The sequence below is a fragment of the Falco biarmicus genome, chromosome Z (genome assembly GCF_023638135.1).
Source record: "Falco biarmicus isolate bFalBia1 chromosome Z, bFalBia1.pri, whole genome shotgun sequence".
Classification (NCBI taxonomy): Eukaryota; Metazoa; Chordata; class Aves; order Falconiformes; family Falconidae; genus Falco; species Falco biarmicus.
Genome location: NC_079311.1, coordinates 41,372,405 through 41,390,504, shown reverse-complemented (window position 1 = coordinate 41,390,504; position 18,100 = coordinate 41,372,405). Strand labels below are relative to the sequence as shown.

Genomic DNA, 18,100 nt, shown 5'->3' with positions numbered 1-18,100 from the left:
CCAAGTTTATATACCAAGCATGACATCCCATGGTATGGAATACTCTTTGGCTGGTTTGGGTCAGTTGTCCTGGCTGTGTCCCCTCCCAGTTTCTTATGCCCCTCCAGCCCTCTGGCTGGCCCCAGAGAAACTGAAAAGTCCTTGACTTAGTGTAGACATTACACAGCAACAACTAAAAACATCCCTATATTATCAACATTGCTCTCACAGCAGAGCCAAAACACAGTGCAGTACTAGCTACTAAGAAGAAAATTAACTCCATCCTAGCCAAAAGCAGGACAGTAATACAGCAAAATGAGTGCTGCATGTTGCACAGTGTGTCATCACATTGCCATAGTGGGCCACTCGGTGACAGCAAACCTCATTTATGGGATATATTGTAACCAGGAAATCAATTCATGATTGGGGTGGAAGAAAGAAAAGGAGGGTGAGTAAGTAGGAGGTGCCATATTCCAACCTCTCTTGAATCTTGGACTTGTCAGCTTTGTTTGCCCTGCTAGTATTTCTAATCAGGAGGTGGAGTAAATTCATCAGACAGTTGCAGCTGTATGTTTAAAGCAATAAAAGATTTTATTCAAAGGTCTTCACTGGAAAGAAGATGGAGTATTACATTTAACAGATGGAAGCTACTTCCAGCAATCTTCCAAGTGCTTCCTAAAGTGATTCTATCATACCAGTGCTGAAAAGAGAAATACTACCTAGAGAAATAGTTGGAAGATTTCTGTGTGAATGCTTAAATCTTCTGAAATATCCATCGGTAGTATAAAGTCTTACACATTTATGTAACATTTTGTATGAGGTTATTCTGTGTCATGTCTTGATCATAAAGTAATGACTTCATGTCTGCATTTTTTCACTTACTTTGCATCTGAATTGTATAAATTCCTCTCTTATTGGCTATGAAAAAGAAAATTATAAGGGTTATTTTTAATGCCATAAAAAATTTGAAGACAACCTGGGAAAATGGAACTTAAATTAATTTTACAGTTATCTAAATTGAGGGAAATTGAGTCATGGGGAAACTTTTCCCCCTAAAGAAAGATGAAAAATCAGTAAAAATGTTAAGCTGAATCTAAGACTAAGTAATGTAGCATATAGGAAACACAACTTGGGCAGATTTAGAGGTTAAACTTAAGAACTGTGCAGAGACTTTAAGATGCACCATTATTGCAAAGCATTTTCTTCTGAGCAGGTGGCTTTTGAAGGACTTTCAGAGCTCTCTGTTACACTATTGAGTCGCTGTTTGCTGGTTTGAGTTTATGGGTGTTGACTCTTATTTAAAGTCCTAGGTAAACTTTATTATTTAATGTTTTTAACAGTGATGAAATGCCTTGGTAAGCCTTGACTGTCTCACAATTACAGCCTTTGTGTGGCAGTTGAGTTTAGATAATAAATATTTTTTGAAGTATTGTATATACAAAAGACTTAACTGGTTTGTACCGAGCTTTCCATTCTTTGCTATAACTCCCGTATTCTTCTTCCTTATTATTTTGAACTAAGACCAATGGTTTCCTTAAATGGAGACATATTTGTGTTCAATGCAGGTAAGGTCTTCAGAGGTGATGTTCTTTGTGTGATTTCTTTATATTAAATTTGCTATACATGTTTCTGTTTTAATCCTTGGTTATAATTTCATATCTTTGACTTTATTCTGGGTAATGAAAATGTTCTTGAACATTGTTCCTATACTGTAATGTGTGATGCACTGTGACTCAAGTACTTATCTAAACATCCCTTTCAACTAGTGAAGTAAGCCACAGTTCAGTCACATCTAATTAAATATCAAGGAGGTGGACTACATAAGGAAAACAGAAATGGCCTCTGGTTCAAACAGAACCTACACTGCTATTTTTTTCAAGTGTTTTCGTAACTGTTTTCACATTGAATCACACAATTAAGCATCTCTAACTTTGCTTTTCGTAAGTCCTTCCACTCTTCTCCCCAGTCCAAGGTCATAGGCCAATGCTTGGGAATCGTGCAGAGTAGATATTTGCAACTTTGTGGGGATATCTGGTGTTACCCAGTCAGAACATACTTTGCATGCTGAAATCCTGCTCAGTTTAGAGACCTGACTTGAAACAAAGCCTTCCTTAAAGGGAAAAAATGTTGAAGGCACTCTTAGATAAGAGGACTGCATTCTGAATTGGCTACATAGCAGCCATACTTGGCAAGGGCTATGCATTACTCTTCAGGCAAAGTACATCAGCAGGATGCAAATATTGCAGGTTTTTTGATTCCTTTTAATCTCTCTTTCAAGGTGCTATGTTTCTAATTAAAACACTTTTCAAGGACAGTAACTCAGTTACTGTTTACAAAGCTAGACTATATCAAATATCTATGCATTCACCCCACAGTATAATGTGTATAAAATAAACAAGAAACAAAATATCAAGTCATGTTTTATTTTTATATCCTGCTTTTACAATGCTGTTGTCCTGATGTATAGAGAGGTACTGACATATTTATACTTACACAGAAAGTGAGTGAAAGCATTTGCATGTATTGCATGTAAACAAGAGGGAAAGAGCTGGGCTCTTTTTATTCAACTCAGCCTTTTTTCCGCTTCACGAAATTAAGCCTAATCATTGCTAAATTACATTTTTTTCTAAACTTCTTGTTGCTAAATGTAAACAATTCTTTAGTCATCTGCAGTTGAAGTTTACTGTCAAAGTGCTGATGTGTAACATCCGCTTTTCATCATCTCTGTGTGATGGACTGTACTGGTTAATAAGTGCTTTTCAGCTCAGCAAATGTATGTACAGGTGTGTGCATGCATGCATGTTCCAACAGTTTGTTAAGCATTAACTATGTTAGAAAAATATTGTCAGTTCTTAGAGCAGAATGAAAAAACCCCAAGCAGGTCAGCTCCTTTCCTTTAGGTGACTGTGTTGGGGGGGGGGGCTATAGGAAGGTATGCTGGTGTGCTTGGTCTAACTTGCAGCATGTGGGTACGATACACTAAAAATGTTCCAAATCTAGCTCTCTTTCATCATCCCCTTTCTCTGAGCCAGCCAGAGCCATCTGATTAATCTGTTCATGTTTGACAGTAATTACTGTTCTGGGGAGCTGTGTTCAATGAGATGCAATCTTGACCGAATTTGTACATGGGTAACGGTCTGTGTTGTAAGCCTTGGCAATGCTACTCACAGCCTTGATCACTTGCCTTTTTAAACGTGTGGCCCAGAAAGTGATGTAATACTGTAATAAACTGGTATCATGAAGACACTTTGTAATATAGCCTTCCATTCAGTACTGGGTACAGACACATGTACACAGACAAAGTAGTAGTCTTCTGTATTTCCATTGTCCCTCACTTTTCCCCATGTAGTTATTCCTCTGAAATTTTTCATTCATGACTCGGAGCAATATAAAGCACATAAGAAATAATAAACAGCAACACTGTAGTCTCTTTCTTGTGCTCTGTCATAGATAAAGGCCTTTGCCATGCTATTATGTCCTCCCTTAGGACTAGTGGCTCCTCATTGTTTTCATAGAAAACCAGAAGAGACTGAAAAATCACTTTTCTTGTAAGCTTAGTAAACATCTAGAGAAGTCTTTTAGCAGCCTAATGAAACTGCAGAAAGCAGCAGAGCAACAGAGACCTCCAGTTTCATCAGTGTATTGTGCTGAGGCTGACAGCACAAGAGGACTTCTGCATGAGATAAATACATAGCTGAAATGCATGATGAGTTGCTATTAAAATAACCAAACCACAAAAATATGAGGCATGACCTTATAAAATGCTGGAGAAAAGAAAAGATTGGACAGATTCCCTACTTCTCTGATTCTTCACTTTCTGGTCCATCCTGCAACCTGACTTCAGTTATACAAAGTTATGGTAGGTAGTTTAGTCTGTGGAGGAGCTTCAAAAGTTAACTTATCCCACCTGCTTCACAGAGTGAAATCTCACGGTTCGATTGCTTCATCCTGTGATACCATCTGCTATATATACAATCAGAGCATTTATCTTTCTATTAATTTCATTAGCAAATTTACAGTTACACTGTTAGAACTGTATTTGAATAGGTAGGACAGCAGATGTTTCAGTTGATTTATGCAGATGAAAAGCGGTATCTGATAATGTAATGTTTTTTCTAACTGCAAGTATTTCTTAGAATATTAATACAGATTATTTTGGAAGTTTGTTTTTTTTCTTAAAATACTATATAAGGGAAGAGTTCCTTTTTTACTTTGGATGTTTTGGTAAAACTAAATTAAATATTTGATGTAGTCATACTGAAGGATAAACTATTTTATTGTCACATACATTGAGCCACTATATTGGGATCAGGGTACTTCTGAAACCCTGGTTTAATTGGTGGTAATTTGACACCAAAAGAAACTCCCTTTCCTAATTTCTGACTTAGAGTATAAGGGGAAACTATGGAGTTAATAAGTGTATAAACATATCTGTGCATAACAAGGAACTCAGAAGTTAGGAAATAGCAGTTTTTAATACATTTGTGTCTTTGCTTTATAAATCTTTCATGATTTGTTCCTCTGTTTCCCCTTCCTTGTTTTTCCAAAATGTGTCTGCATGCATTTTACTGATGGCTGAAAACTGTAACTTGATTCAAACTCCATACATGTTGGAAATGTGCTGCACAACTGCATAAGGTGTGTTACACTTCTGCCTTTGTACTTGCAGCACTCTACTATTCATAGTTTCATAGTCAAGTTTAATTAAGTCCTTGTATTTGCTTTTCTATATTAGTAGTAGTTGGAACAGACCAGTCTTAACAATGTCTGTGGTGCATCAGATTTAAGCTGATTTATTCTCCTGCTTAGTCACTCATATAGCATTTGAGGAGTATTTTCTCTTTAGCTTAAAAGCTGTATCACATTTAACTTCTCTTCCACCTCTTTTCTTTAATATTGTTTTTTGTATGTCTCCCAAAGTTACTACTTCTACTGTGGTATGACCAGTGCACCCTTTCCTGTAACAAGTGTTTATGTGCAGCTGAAATGTGTTTATGGTGATAAGCAGGTTTCAGGTGCTGGTGGGTCTTTCTCCTATGGAGTAATCGGGTGCTGTACATGTTAGAGTGGTTGAGTACTTTGAGTGCTGCCACTTGGGCTCACCGTGGGCTGTGAAAATGCATTTCTCTGCCGTGGACACAAAGCAGACAGCTCCACTGCCAACTGGGAGGTGTGTGTCGGTGTCAGACTTGAAGTCTAAACTTGTTACTTACATTGAAAGCTGTTTTGCCAGAGCTGTTAGAGAAAAAAAAAAAAAAGACAATAAATAGCCTAATCATCTCTCCAGGATCCTGTATCCTTCAGATACAGCTGTCCTGCCATGTTCTCATCTTTGTGTTGTTTGCCATTATTTCTTTTCAGAGCTATCCAGTACTTTGAGGGCTGGCAGCTAAACAATACTTCTGGCATTTTCTCAGTGCCCATGCTAGAGAATTAAACATTGCAGGGCAAGGGAAGTAGCACAAAAATTCTGAGCACTGTACAAGTATTTCCAGCTTTGAGAGGCTAAACAAATATGGTACAAGCTTATCAGTCAGTCCTACATTCATTCCCTATCTGCCTGTACTCTGGTTCGCTGCAAAATTAAAAATGTGATTTGAGGAAAGGGCCCTTATGTTCCCTAACATGCCCTCTCAGGGATAAGAAAAGTTGTGCATGCACATGTAGAGAAACTCTACCTGGCAAGATAACCTTGTTTTAGAGTATCCCTTTTTTTTTTTTTATCTGTCAAGATCAATGAAGAGTTTTCCTTGCAGGCATAATGCTGGTGGCTAGTGCTGAAGTTGCTACTCCATGAAACAGGTTGGCTTTTGAGCAGGGTACACATGAAAGACTACGATTTTCCAGTCGCATCTGTTTGGAGTGCTCTATTAGCCTCTTAACCATGGCTTAGCCCACCCTGCTAATGCTGATAATAGCTTTCCTCCTCAATGGGGCAAGTGTAATGCTTTGTGCAACTGACTCTCAGCTGCAGTACTGCAGACATTATACATGCCAGATTGGCTCTCAAGTGCCTCATAAAGTTTACTGTCTTTTTCAAGACCATAAAGAGGGAGAAAGGAAGGATGGGAAAGAAGTTGCCTCCAATTTGGCATTGCAGCTGAACTGAAAATGTTGTTTCACTTGATTTAGGAGGTGGAGAGGGACTTAATGTAGCTGTAACCCTTCACAGTTTGTGGAGAAGTGTTCCTTTCCTTTGGAGAAGACTTAGTGAGGTTCTGCTACATCACCAGAGAGCTTTGTGAGAGTTAACCTTATTAGTAGAAGCAGTTCAGATGCCCTTGATGACAGTCATGGGGTGGCAGTGGTGACTGGTGGAGCTGACTGAGGCTGAGATGCTACTGGAGGTGGAAATCACCTGCTCAGCTGGCCTTCCCTGCTGCAGATCTTGAAGGAATGACAGAGGTGTCTAATAGTATTATGTCTCTTTCTTTTTTATTAGTATAATTTTAAAAAGTAAAGCAGTCAAACAAATAGTAAAAGCAATTGGATCTTAATAAATCCCGTTTTCAGAGTTGAGTAGTGAATACCAGATTTTTAAAACAGGGGAAAAAAAAGTGCTTGTCAGAAACATACCAAGACATCTTACTACTCTGATATGAACATAATGTTCTTTTTCTTAGTCTTATCCTCTGCCCCCATTAAACTTTGTTTTTTGAATGCAGCTCTTAGAAGCTGGCATAGAGGATTCCCCCATGGTTGCCCTATTGTGGAAATAAATACTAGAAAATTGGTCCCTGGACGTTACTTGAGCATCTCTGTGTCCAGCATGGACCTCGTTTGGAGGCTTTCTGGGGCAAGAGTTCCACTCCCCACAGAAGGAGCAAGCTGGGAACTGCTGGTGCAGAAAGCTAGAAGTGGGGAGGAGTATAGGGTGTCTGCCACCACTAAACACTGATCATCCTTCTGGAAAACATGAAAAGACTTTTTTGTTTTTTCCCTTCGATTCTAAAACGTCCAACTCTGTAGTTAAAACTTTCCATAATTCATGCTAATGAGGAATAGTTCTGTGATCTCACTAAGCCAGGACCAAAAGAGGGTAGAGTATAGGCGCTTTATTGGTGAGTCCATCACCTTTCTGCATAACTTTTGCATATATATATGTGTGTGTCATCTTATGATGTAAAAAAGATGGAGAGATGCAATGATTAGATAATGGGATAAGTACTTGTTCTGAAGCAAGTCTGAAAAATCACTGGATGGGGAGATATCATGCCAAGTGTCCCAAAAAGAGGAGATTTAGGATAGTAATTAACTGCTGGTTCAGTAAGAATTACAAGCTCACAAAACAAATTACTGTTATTACCAGAAGTATTTGTTCTCACATGGAGCTGTCATCCTGTTTCGCTGTTTAACCTGAGTCTGCCACATGGGAAAAAATTTACTTCTGGTTTTTTTTTTTTTCATTTAATTGTCTCTTAAATGGCAATCATTTTTTTTACTCCACCCACTTTAAATCAAACCTACAAAAGCAAGTGAACTTAAAGAAATAAAGGGGTTTTCAGACTTTGAAGATGCTGTATGAATGAATGCTGGATGTGAAACTATAGGATCTGTGGGAGAACATTACTGGAGATAAATGTGCTGGATCATACAGAGCTGACTTACAACAGCTTGTCACTGCAGTTCTGTGTGTTAAAGCCCAATAAATACCCTTTGATTTACACCTCTCTTCTGCTTTAAAACAAGAGTTTAGAGTTGTAAAATGGTGTGGCTTAGGGATCCCAGGCATGAAATAGCCCCTTTGATTGCAGCTTAAGTGTGATCTGCGTGTGCAGCATTTAATAACAAACAACTAATTGTGTGGTTATGTGCTGAATACCACAACAGCAACAATAAGAAGGTTATTTGGTGTATAACTGGCACGTACTCTAGATACCTGTTAGTTGATAACTTTATTGCAGTCTTGAGCAATGTCAAAGATTTCTGGAGCCTGACAGCCTAATAAATAATGGATGGGACCAATCTATAGTCATGTGGTTTTAAACAATGTGTTGGTCTTCTGATAACACTTTTGTATTGAATTTTGATAGATCGGGACATTCTTTAAACAGGTGGTTGTAGTTGGAGAGAGAAGAAAATTAAAAGACTGGGAAAATAAAGCTACATAGCTCAAAAGGGGAGAGAAGAGTTCTGCTTGTCTTATGTGGCCCCCTTTGTTTCAGTAGGTCAGCCTCATGCTGTAACATCATGGCTGACCCATTGCCAAAGTAAGATTAAACAGCCTTACCCTTAAAGGCATCAGAAACATGAAGTGGCTTTGGGGAGTCATGTAATTCAAATATATCCATATTTGTGGAATATGTGTCCAATAGTGTGGAAAAGTCATCCTTCTTGGGCTTACAGATCCAAAGCCAGTGCATGTTTAAAAATACTTAGTGTTTTTTATTTAGGAAAGACTAAAATGCATTATACCCTTCAGTGAAGAAGAGCTGAAGGAAAGATTCTAGTATGGTCTAAAGATCAGAAACCTGAATGCCAGAATCTTCCAAAAGTCAAGGATATATGCTTTGTCAGTAAAACATAGATAACTCTTAATCCCAGTCACCTTTTATCTTTAAATCTTATTGGATATCAATATGTATTGTATGATTCAGAGTTACTTTTCAGTCCCAGCTTCTCCAGAGCTGATGTCAGCAGTAATTTTGGGTTTTGTTGTTGTTGCCATTGTCTGGTGTGTGTTGTGGGTTTGTTGTTTGTTTGGTTTTTTTTTAAAATGAAGCAGTAGCTTTTGCCGGACTTAGGGGCAAGCATTGATAAGAAAGTGGTTAGCCACACAACATTCAATCCTATGGCTAAATCATGAGCAGAAATATTTTTCTTCCTTTGTCAGGCAGTTTAGCCTTCTAGCCTGAAAGCTAGCCAGGTGGCCAAAAGGCAAGCAATGATTTTTTACTTTTTTCTGACCTGCAAGCTTGAGTAGCTGTTCAGAGTTGTGGTGATGCCTACATCTGTCTACTGCCTGACTGCAGTTTCTCTGGAACTGTGAACTTTCTGAGAAGCTGATTGCTTTTTAAATATAGCTGAACATCTCTATGAGGTGTGCATGTTGTGGGTGAGAAAGTGAGATAATTGCTTCTTTTCACCCTGTCGTGGTTGAACCCCGGCTGGCAACCCACACAGCCACTTACTCAGTCCCCCTGACCCAGATGGATGGGGAGGAGAATTGGAAAGGAACATAAAACTCAGGGGTTGAGGTAAGAACAATTTAATAGGTAAAGCAAAAGCCATGCATGCAAACAAAGCAAAACAAGGAATTCATTCTTATATACCAAGCATGATGTGCCGTGGTATGGAATATCCTTTTGGCTAGTAGTTCGGGTCACCTGTCCTGGCTGTGTACAACCCCCACCCCCTCACTGGCAGGGCCCAAGAAAACAAAAAGTCCTTTACTTAGTGTAAACATTGCAAGGCAACAACTAAAACAATCCCTGTGCTATCAGCATTGTTCTCACACCAAATCCAAACCACAGCACTGCACCTGCTACTAAGAAAAAAATTAACTCTGTCCCAGCTGAAACCAGGACACTCACCCATAAGCGAGGGCCAGAAGACTCTGTTTGTACTTCTCCGCAGCAGTGTGAGTACCTAAGTGCATGCTCCACTCTGGCTGGCTGTCCACAGTGCAAAGTTGCTCAGACCATGGAGATCAAACCTGGAGCCACTGTTGCAGGGAGAGTTGCGGAGTTGAACTGAACCAAGCAGAGGGTTGATGTCCCTTAGAGTACATTGTCTAGGACCCTACTGTCAGTTTAGGATGATGCAGATCTTCTAGAGGTCCTGTGTCTCATTTGCAGTCCCATATGAATGTCTTGGGTGTCTGAGAGCATCTCAGATGGCACTAGCTGACCTAGCCTAGGCAAGTGAAGCAGGTGTTCTAGTCTACATGTAATGAGCAAGAGGATATGGTGTGGTGGAAAGCAGTGCTCTGTCTGCTACGGTTTGTAATACTGTGTTGAGCCCTGTCTGGTGAACCTGACCCTTGACAACTTTGTGCAGAATTTGGGGGAGGGGGGCCCAGGAAATTAAGGCAAGGATTTTTTTTCATGCATCCTGAAGTCATTTCACAAGATCATAAACTGGTTTCATGAAATAATGAAGAATGAAACTTGAATGGTGATCGTAACATTGAAATACAACCAAACCTCAAAACTTAAGACGACTGTTAACTGCTTTTCTCAGAGTTTACTTCTCTCATAGCCCATGGATTCATTCAAAGGCTTCCCAGCTGGTGGTGGCTACTCTGGAGTCCTTTTCCAGTTCATAGGAGAAAATCCCATCTCTGCCCTGCATTCTGTGGGTGACAGTCCTTTAAGCCTTGCCCAACTGCATGTCCCAGTTCAAAACAGTTTGTCACCTGGGGTTCTGTATGGGATCAGCATGGTAGTGGTGACCCAGCAGCCTAAAGTACTCTCATCTGATCAGCCCTCTAAAGTAAAAAATCATGACTGTGATTTTTCCTTACAACATTTTATTATCTTCATTTATTGCATAACACTGTTGCTTGTCAGTTATCATCTTCTGTATTCTATCTGTCATGCATTCCTTAATTAGAATTATATGTGCCTACATGTTACATTGCTGTAGTCAAGCCTGCTAGGCTGGCCTTTGATTTAATTGCAGTTCTGAGTCTACTTTAGGGGACACTGCTTCTTCAGTTAACAGCTAATTAACAGCTAATTAATTTTCTGGCTAACTTCAGAAAATTTTCTCATTGTTATCACTTTGTAATTTTGTGCATTCTTCGTAGAGTGAAATAGACCAAGAGCAGAATTGGTAGAAAATCCTCAGGAAGAGATTAAGAAGACTTAAAGGGAAACTCGGCAGTATTAGAAATCTTGTTCTTGCTTTAACTCAGCATTAGATTCCTGGAGATTTCTGATCTGAATCAATGTATACAGCTAGCAGCAACAGGCTTATACGTGAATGATAACGTGCTGAAGTCAGCAGCTTCCTGGAGTTTCTTTTGGTTTGTAATACAGTCACAGGTTTTTGTTCCTCACTGCCTTGGTGCTTTGCTCACCTTCAAAGTCTTCCTACTTAACAAGATAACATCAAGAATTACAGTTATTGTATTACTGCATTTAGTCAGTGCTTTTAAAAACCAAAGCAGTGTCCTGAAACCCAGTATGGTTTTAAAAACTTAGTAAAAACCAAATGAGGATAGAACAAAGTGAGTATTGACATGCCACATAGGTTGAAGGAAACTAAGGGCTGTCTCCCTTGCTGAACAAAAAAAGTTATCCTCAACATGCATATGGAAGGAGAAATCCAGAAACCATTACTTTTGCGCAGTAGTCCCTGATGTGCATATTTGTCAGAAATCCAGTGGTCTACACAGGTGTTACCTTTTACTTACAGATATGTTGGAATGTGTATGTTATGTATGCTTGTGTGATGTAAAAGCAGCGTCTTAACTTTTCTGCCTCCTCTAGGGTTTTTTTTCAGGTTTTCCAGATTGCATAAAAAATAGTCATGTGCTTTAGTTGAGTTAGTAATTCAGAAGTAGAGCTGGTTTCCCCCACTGTAGTAAGCAGATGCTAAACTTCCCTGAATCACTCATCTTCATTCTTTCCTTCTTCTCCTTTTTTAAACTTTTTTCTTTTTTGATTGTTTGTTTTGTTTTGTCTTGTTAGTGGACAGTTTGCTGTAGTGAAAAAATGCCGTGAGAAAAGCACTGGTCAGCAGTTTGCAGCAAAATTCATCAAGAAACGGAGAACAAAATCCAGCCGGCGTGGAGTGAGCCGGGAAGATATCGAGCGAGAAGTTGGCATCCTAAAAGAGATTCGACATCCTAATGTGATCACGCTGCACGATGTTTATGAGAACAAAACAGATGTCATTCTTATCCTGGAACTGTAAGTAACTCTAGAGACTGGGAGGAGTAACAATATTTTTTGTTTGTTTGTTTTAAAAAAGTAGATACTTCTCTGAGAATCACAGTGATTTAGTGGATGTTTCTTACCAACCCAAAAGAAGATAGATACCAGCCTGAGAATTCTTTGTTTTAAGTCAGAGTTGTAGCTTCTTGATTTCCACACATATTTCTCATTCTGAATGTACTATAAAAGTTAAAAAAAAAAAATGCAGCGTATTTAGGATTTGTTTCTGCTTGTTATTTTAATCATTATTGATGTTATGGATCCGGAAGAATAGCTTGGAGCTACATAAACTGATTTGAAGATTAAAGCAGAGGGAAATAGAGATTCTAAGTGGAGATTAGTTTAGCAAATTTTACTGTGTTTTGTGTTGCTATAAAACAGCACCACGGACTACTTTTTCTCTTTTTTTTTTTTTTTTTTTTTTTTTTAACCCCATAACAGAGAACAGTTTTCCCAGTTCTGTCTTGTTGAAATGTAAACTGAACTTTCATATCCTTGTTTTAGTTCCCATTTTTCTTCCAAGGTTATTGCTAATGGATTGACGTAGATATATTGGCAGAGTATACTTCTGTGTTGTTTCAAGTCTGACTTCCAGTTGCTCAAAGATTGCAAGTTTATAAGTTAAGCTTTACTCATCTGTTACAGTTTGGCAGTGTCTGCTGGTGGGACTTACATGTCTTTACATAGTTTGGATGTCTGACACTACGTTATTGCTATACTTGCTCTCTATCAGTTAAACGTGCTTTAGAAGAAGTATTTCATGCAAGCAAATTATTTGGTACCAGAAAACTGGGAAGTAGCTTTGGAGTTTCATCTTTTCTGCAGTATATACATGAATGATACTGCTTTGTTACGTTAGAACATACTTTTGGACTTTTAGTCCAGCATGTGATGATTTACTGTAATACTGGTAGTCTGGGTTGGTTTTTTTAGTTCCAGAAGTATACGCTTGCATTAGTTTGTCAACTTTGGATAACTTAAGCCATTATTTTTTTACAAAAGCTAAATTATCAACCTGTATGAAGTAAAAGTTCCTTACATTTCTAGCAGAGTATCTATCATTTCTGGGGTTTATTCAGAACTCTTTACATGAGTGGTGAATACACAGCAAAATTAGTGTGATGCTTCTTCCTCTCACCACTTGATACTAGCTCTCACATTCTTTCTGTCTATAACCTTACTGTTGGTCTGTCACTGCTTCTGCAGTACTTTCTGCTCTGTAATCTCTCCAGCTGAAATCAGGCCAGTGAGTGGTCTTGAAAGCTCAGAGGAAAACTCAGTAATCATGGGCAGTGGCAGGAGGCATGTGGACTATTCTGCCCCTGCCCTTTCTACATGGGATGGGAGCTCTTTTGGCAGCAAGATTTCTGTGTCTGTCTATGTGTACCTACTAACGTTTACTGAATGGAAGCAGATATTACTTCTGACAACGTGTGTTAATATTTCATAAGCTTGATAGTATGAAGCTCAGCAAACTATTTGTATTGCAGTTTAGCTAATTGTTTTGCCTGCTAACAATCCCCATACAGTTTCCGTTGTAGCCTTACTTTTTTGTCATTTTTCTGAACTGCCGTGTGAGTGTTTCAACTTGAAGAAGTGCTATTTGGGGTATCACGAATGTAGCAAGTTTATTTATTTAAAGGGTCAAAGAGGGAAAGATGGCACATTAGGAATCCCTTTGTAAACTGAACATACTAATTGCCGTAAAGTTTTTGTAGTTCTCAAAATCACCATGGTGTTACGTAAAGCTATTGAAAAGGCAAAAGATTGTTGTTGTAATCGCGTGCTTTGACACTTAAATATGTAATCCCTTTCTTCTAATACTCGCATTTTGCCTAGGGACCTACTCCTCTGACATTCTTTGTTCTTACAGAACAGTTTCAAACAAACAGAAATAAAACTGAAAGCTTATTTAATAACTTGTTTTGCTACCTCAGAATTCATCCGAAGTGGCCATTTTTCCTTCTGATTAGAACATAGGATTTTTCCTGGGGCTTGTGTCCCTTTATGACTGCAAGATGATACAGTATATCACATACAGACAGGATTGCATTTCAGTCAATTTTTCTAGTATTTAAAGAGGAACTAAAAATCAACATTCTAGCTATGTATGAGAAATTCATAACAAAACAAAAACCCAGAAGAAACACTGATTTCCTATTAGTAAGCAAGTGTAGTAATGCAAGCAGCAGTGAGGAAAAGTTTTTCTGGTTTCTGTTCTTGGTAGAACCTGCAGCCCACAGGTGTCAAGGCACTGCAGCTGCCCTTTTGGTGCTGCCATATGGTAACATGCACAGTCTCAGTGCAACACGGTGTGTTGCCTGTTCGCTATTGACTTTTATTTCCTGGTTGAGCAAGCAGTTTGTAGTATTGTGTGCAGTCTCCTAAATATTTTTCTGCACTGCATCATTAATCAGCTGTTTCTCAGAGGTAAGCGACTGACTGTAGAAGTTTTCGCTTCATTCCCTTGCAGCAAATATTAAATCAGTCAGCAAAGTATTCAGGGTGGTGATTTGTATGTGGAAATGTGTGAGCAGTTAGTTAATTATTGCAGTGGCAGGGTCCTCATAATACTGAATGCAAAACGGAGCTGCATGTCTAAACGTTTATCGACATGGGTGTTTGGAGGGTTTTCTCTCAAACCTACCTTATGTTGAGAAGCTGGCCTAGCAAAAAAAAGTATTACCAAACATTTACTTTCTAAAACTTTTGAAATCAAATGGTTCCTTAAAAGATTCAGCACTCACACTCAATCATGAGATATCCTTGAAGAGCCTTACTTTATTACAATCTTTTGGTATATTTAGAGAAATTGGGCATATTTTCATGTTTCTAGGTCTTACTTAGTGGGAAGTGTCTCCTTGATTTGGAAATAACCTTTGAAATTCCCAGTCTGTGGACACTCCCATCTTCAAGGAATGCTGTGCATATTGCATATGAACTAGAAGACACTGTCTCTTCATTTTCTTCTTTTTTCCTTGTATCACACAAATAACAGAATAAGTCAGAATTTTATACTACTGTTTTCTATCCAGGTGCAGTAACTAGTCTCTGTTATGTGTTAGTGATAGTAAGCTATTTCTAGTGAGCTCTGCTGAAGCCATGATTTTACTGGACTTCACAGACTAGAAAACACAGATGCCTCTGTTGCACAGTGATAAGTATTTTCTTTCTTTGAGCACATTTTACACCTACTTGGTTCCCCTTTTGCTGGCCTTGGATACATAATATCTGTCTTTTCTAGTTTTTCCTTCTACTTTACTATGTACTCATTTAGACTGCACACCTACAAAATATACTCAGTTTGTGGTGCATTGTGGAAGCTTGGTTATGGTTTCCCAGTGTAACCACAAAGAATAAATACCCTTATCCTAAATTATATAGTAGTTCCTTAGAGTGCTCAGAAGTAATGCACATGGTTTCGCCTTTTAATATAGCTTGATTGCAGTAGCTCACTTTTCTCACTGGGAAGCTGTGGAAGGAGTTAGGTATTCATCCTTCTTTCTGCAAAAAACATATGAGAAAAAAGCATTCCTTGACTGGAAATCTTAACTGAAGACCATTAGTTCTTGTAGCATAGTTCTGAGTGATTAATATCTGTTTTAAAAATTCAAAAAAAGGAGTAGAAAGCTTTGAAAGTCTTAGCTCAGAAAGACAGGAATGACATTAACTTACAAGTGATTGTGCATTAAATACTATATTTCTTGCATTTTTAAGAAGTTAGTTCCTGTATGTTTTCTTTAAAATTTCATCCTGTGCATCCCAATGTCTCAGAGAGAGTTGCCACCTTAATAATATTAACCAAAACAACACAACAGAGCAAGGAGGGAATGATAGATCCGTGTATAAAAATTCTGATGATGTCATGAGTTGCTCATTGAAGGTAAAGAAGAACAAATAACGATGAACTCTTTAAATTCCCCTTCTATCTTATTGGGGAGTTAATTCAACTTGTTATAATAGCTTGGCTGCCAGAGAAGCTTGAAGTCTGCACTTCATTTTGAAGTCTTTTATTTTCAGTTGTCTCTTGATGGAAAGAGCTCTGAGGTTTTTGTGATTTTTCCCTGTAAATCATACAAAAGTTGTTCTTGAGTGGCCTTGTACTGAATTTTGAGAGGAGGATTGAATCTTTAGTGCTTACTGGGATGTAATAGCAAGTAAGCAAGCTCTGCAATGCTAATTTGTTTTGCCACTTTTGACTTGAAAATCCTGAATTGCAGGGCCACAGAGGACATGTAGATGGGTAAGAATGAAGGCTTGACAGGGCTGAAAAGAAAGATGCTAGAGCCAGGGTGGCTGTGCCACACGTTGAGTTCATCTTAGAGGGAGAGCACTTGGCTTCTGGGCTCTGCAGTCCCTAAGCGAAATACATGGCACTCTTGTGTGCTAAGTCTGAATGCTCTTTGTATGTTAAATTTGAATGTCTTGGGTAAGATCAAAACACTAAGGTAGTCTGCTGAGCCAAAGTGGTGGGTTAACAATGTGCATTATCCAGACTCTGGACATTTACAGAACTTCAGTGATGAAAACCTAAATATTAGCTGTGTTTGGGTGCATGAAAGATTCACATTCATTAACATCATCTTCTTAGTAGGACTCAACTGCTTAAATCTTAGTCTGGATGTTGGTGCCTGTGTTCTTCTGGATGGTCATTCTGAAGGCCAATACTTCTTGTTCAATGTAATTGGAAAAATTAGGCACACTAGAGAGGATTTCATGACAGTTAGCATCTCTGATAGAAGGTGGACAAATGAAAATGTTATGGCATAGTGATGCCATTAAATGTCTTTTGATTTTTCTGGTAGCTACCTAAAGAAAAAACTCAGTACAGTGTTGTTCAGCCGGTAGGTAAGGTAACAAGCTAACAGCCCTGGTCTGCTCTTTCAACATATTTGGTACACTTTGTACTTCTGAGGAGTGGGTTTGTAACTGAACGATTGGTAAAGGCTGTGAAATGAAGTGGATGATGTAAACCCCCTTAACCTTAAATAAAACAGATGTAGCAATATTTTGGTCTAGTCTTGGACTGCCAACTTCTGTTTCAGAATAATGCAAGGAGTCATACAAAAGACATTTGACCACAGAATCCTTAGGGAAGACATTTCTTTTACAAGTTGACAGGAGGAATTTTTGGATTAGAGAAGAATACAGATAATGTATCAAATTAAATCTGCTTTAAAAAATGGAGTACATTGTTTTTGCAATTCTTTAACTTTACTAGCTAATGTTGTTTTGAAATCTAAGCAACATACAGTAAACCTTGTGAACTTCAACTTACTGGTTAAGTTTCTTCCAAACAAGGGGTTTGAGCTTAGGTTTTGGGGTTTGTGTGTGGGTTTTTTTAACTTCATTAGAAATAGTTAGATAATCATTAATTTCCATTTAGGTGCTATTACAATATGAGCAATGTGACCAAAGTGGCATGTGACTGAGTCATTACAAGGTGACCATGCTGACTTTGAAGGTTAATTGTTTCTGAGTTCCCTTTGTAGGTTCCCATAATGACTTCCTCTGAGATCTGGTGATCAGTTCTGTTTCATAGTTAAGAAAGCCTGGCAACTTGCAAAAGCACTGTCAAGAAGTCCTTTTTCCACCGGTGTGATACATCTTTCCCAGAGGAAGATATGTGAAGCAAACATACCTGTCAGCCTTCCTTCAGGAAGGCTGCAAAATGCTTTTACCACTGCGCATTTTGTGAGAAAGAATGCCACTGACCCAAGGCTTTATTTTACTTGTAGCAGTTCAGGAAAGCTAGCACCTCTGCCTAGAAATATCAGGAAAGCAACAGATACCAGCTTTGCTCTTAGTAAAAATGTTTATACAAAATATTTCTAACAGTGTTCTGCTACTCAAAAACAATACAAAATGTAGTCATGTTGTGACACTGAAAATATATTTACTCCTTCTGTGTTATAACATGGTCAGTAATAATAATAAATAATAATAAACCTTTAGGTTTAAGGTGTGACCTTCATCAATCATAAATTCTTACTTTATTGAGCAAAATATTTGAATAGTCTATTATGACTGAAAAATTGTGATTCAGTTTGAATGTAAACAGAAAGGTTTTATACAGGAATGTTAAAGAATTCTTGCTTTAAAGGCAGTATGTGAAGGTGAACACAGAAGCTTTGCAGCCATAAAGGAATTTAGCTGCAGCTTGATTGTAATCAGGCTCCTCTGTTAATCTGCAGTGGTATAAGTTGTTGCCCATCAGTTACTTGCTAGCACTTTGGAGA

General features: G+C 38.3%; 1 protein-coding gene across 4 annotated transcripts in view; it reads left to right on the top strand.

Moving 5' to 3' along the window:
* Nucleotides 1–18,100, top strand: part of DAPK1 (death associated protein kinase 1) — a 95,167-nt gene that overhangs the window by 32,407 nt on the left and 44,660 nt on the right. For all 4 annotated transcript variants that reach the window (XM_056323945.1, XM_056323944.1, XM_056323943.1 and 1 more), the window contains exon 3: nucleotides 11,616–11,837. In XM_056323945.1, coding sequence (XP_056179920.1) covers nucleotides 11,616–11,837 — 222 coding nt within the window. The remainder of the gene's footprint in view (nucleotides 1–11,615; nucleotides 11,838–18,100) is intronic.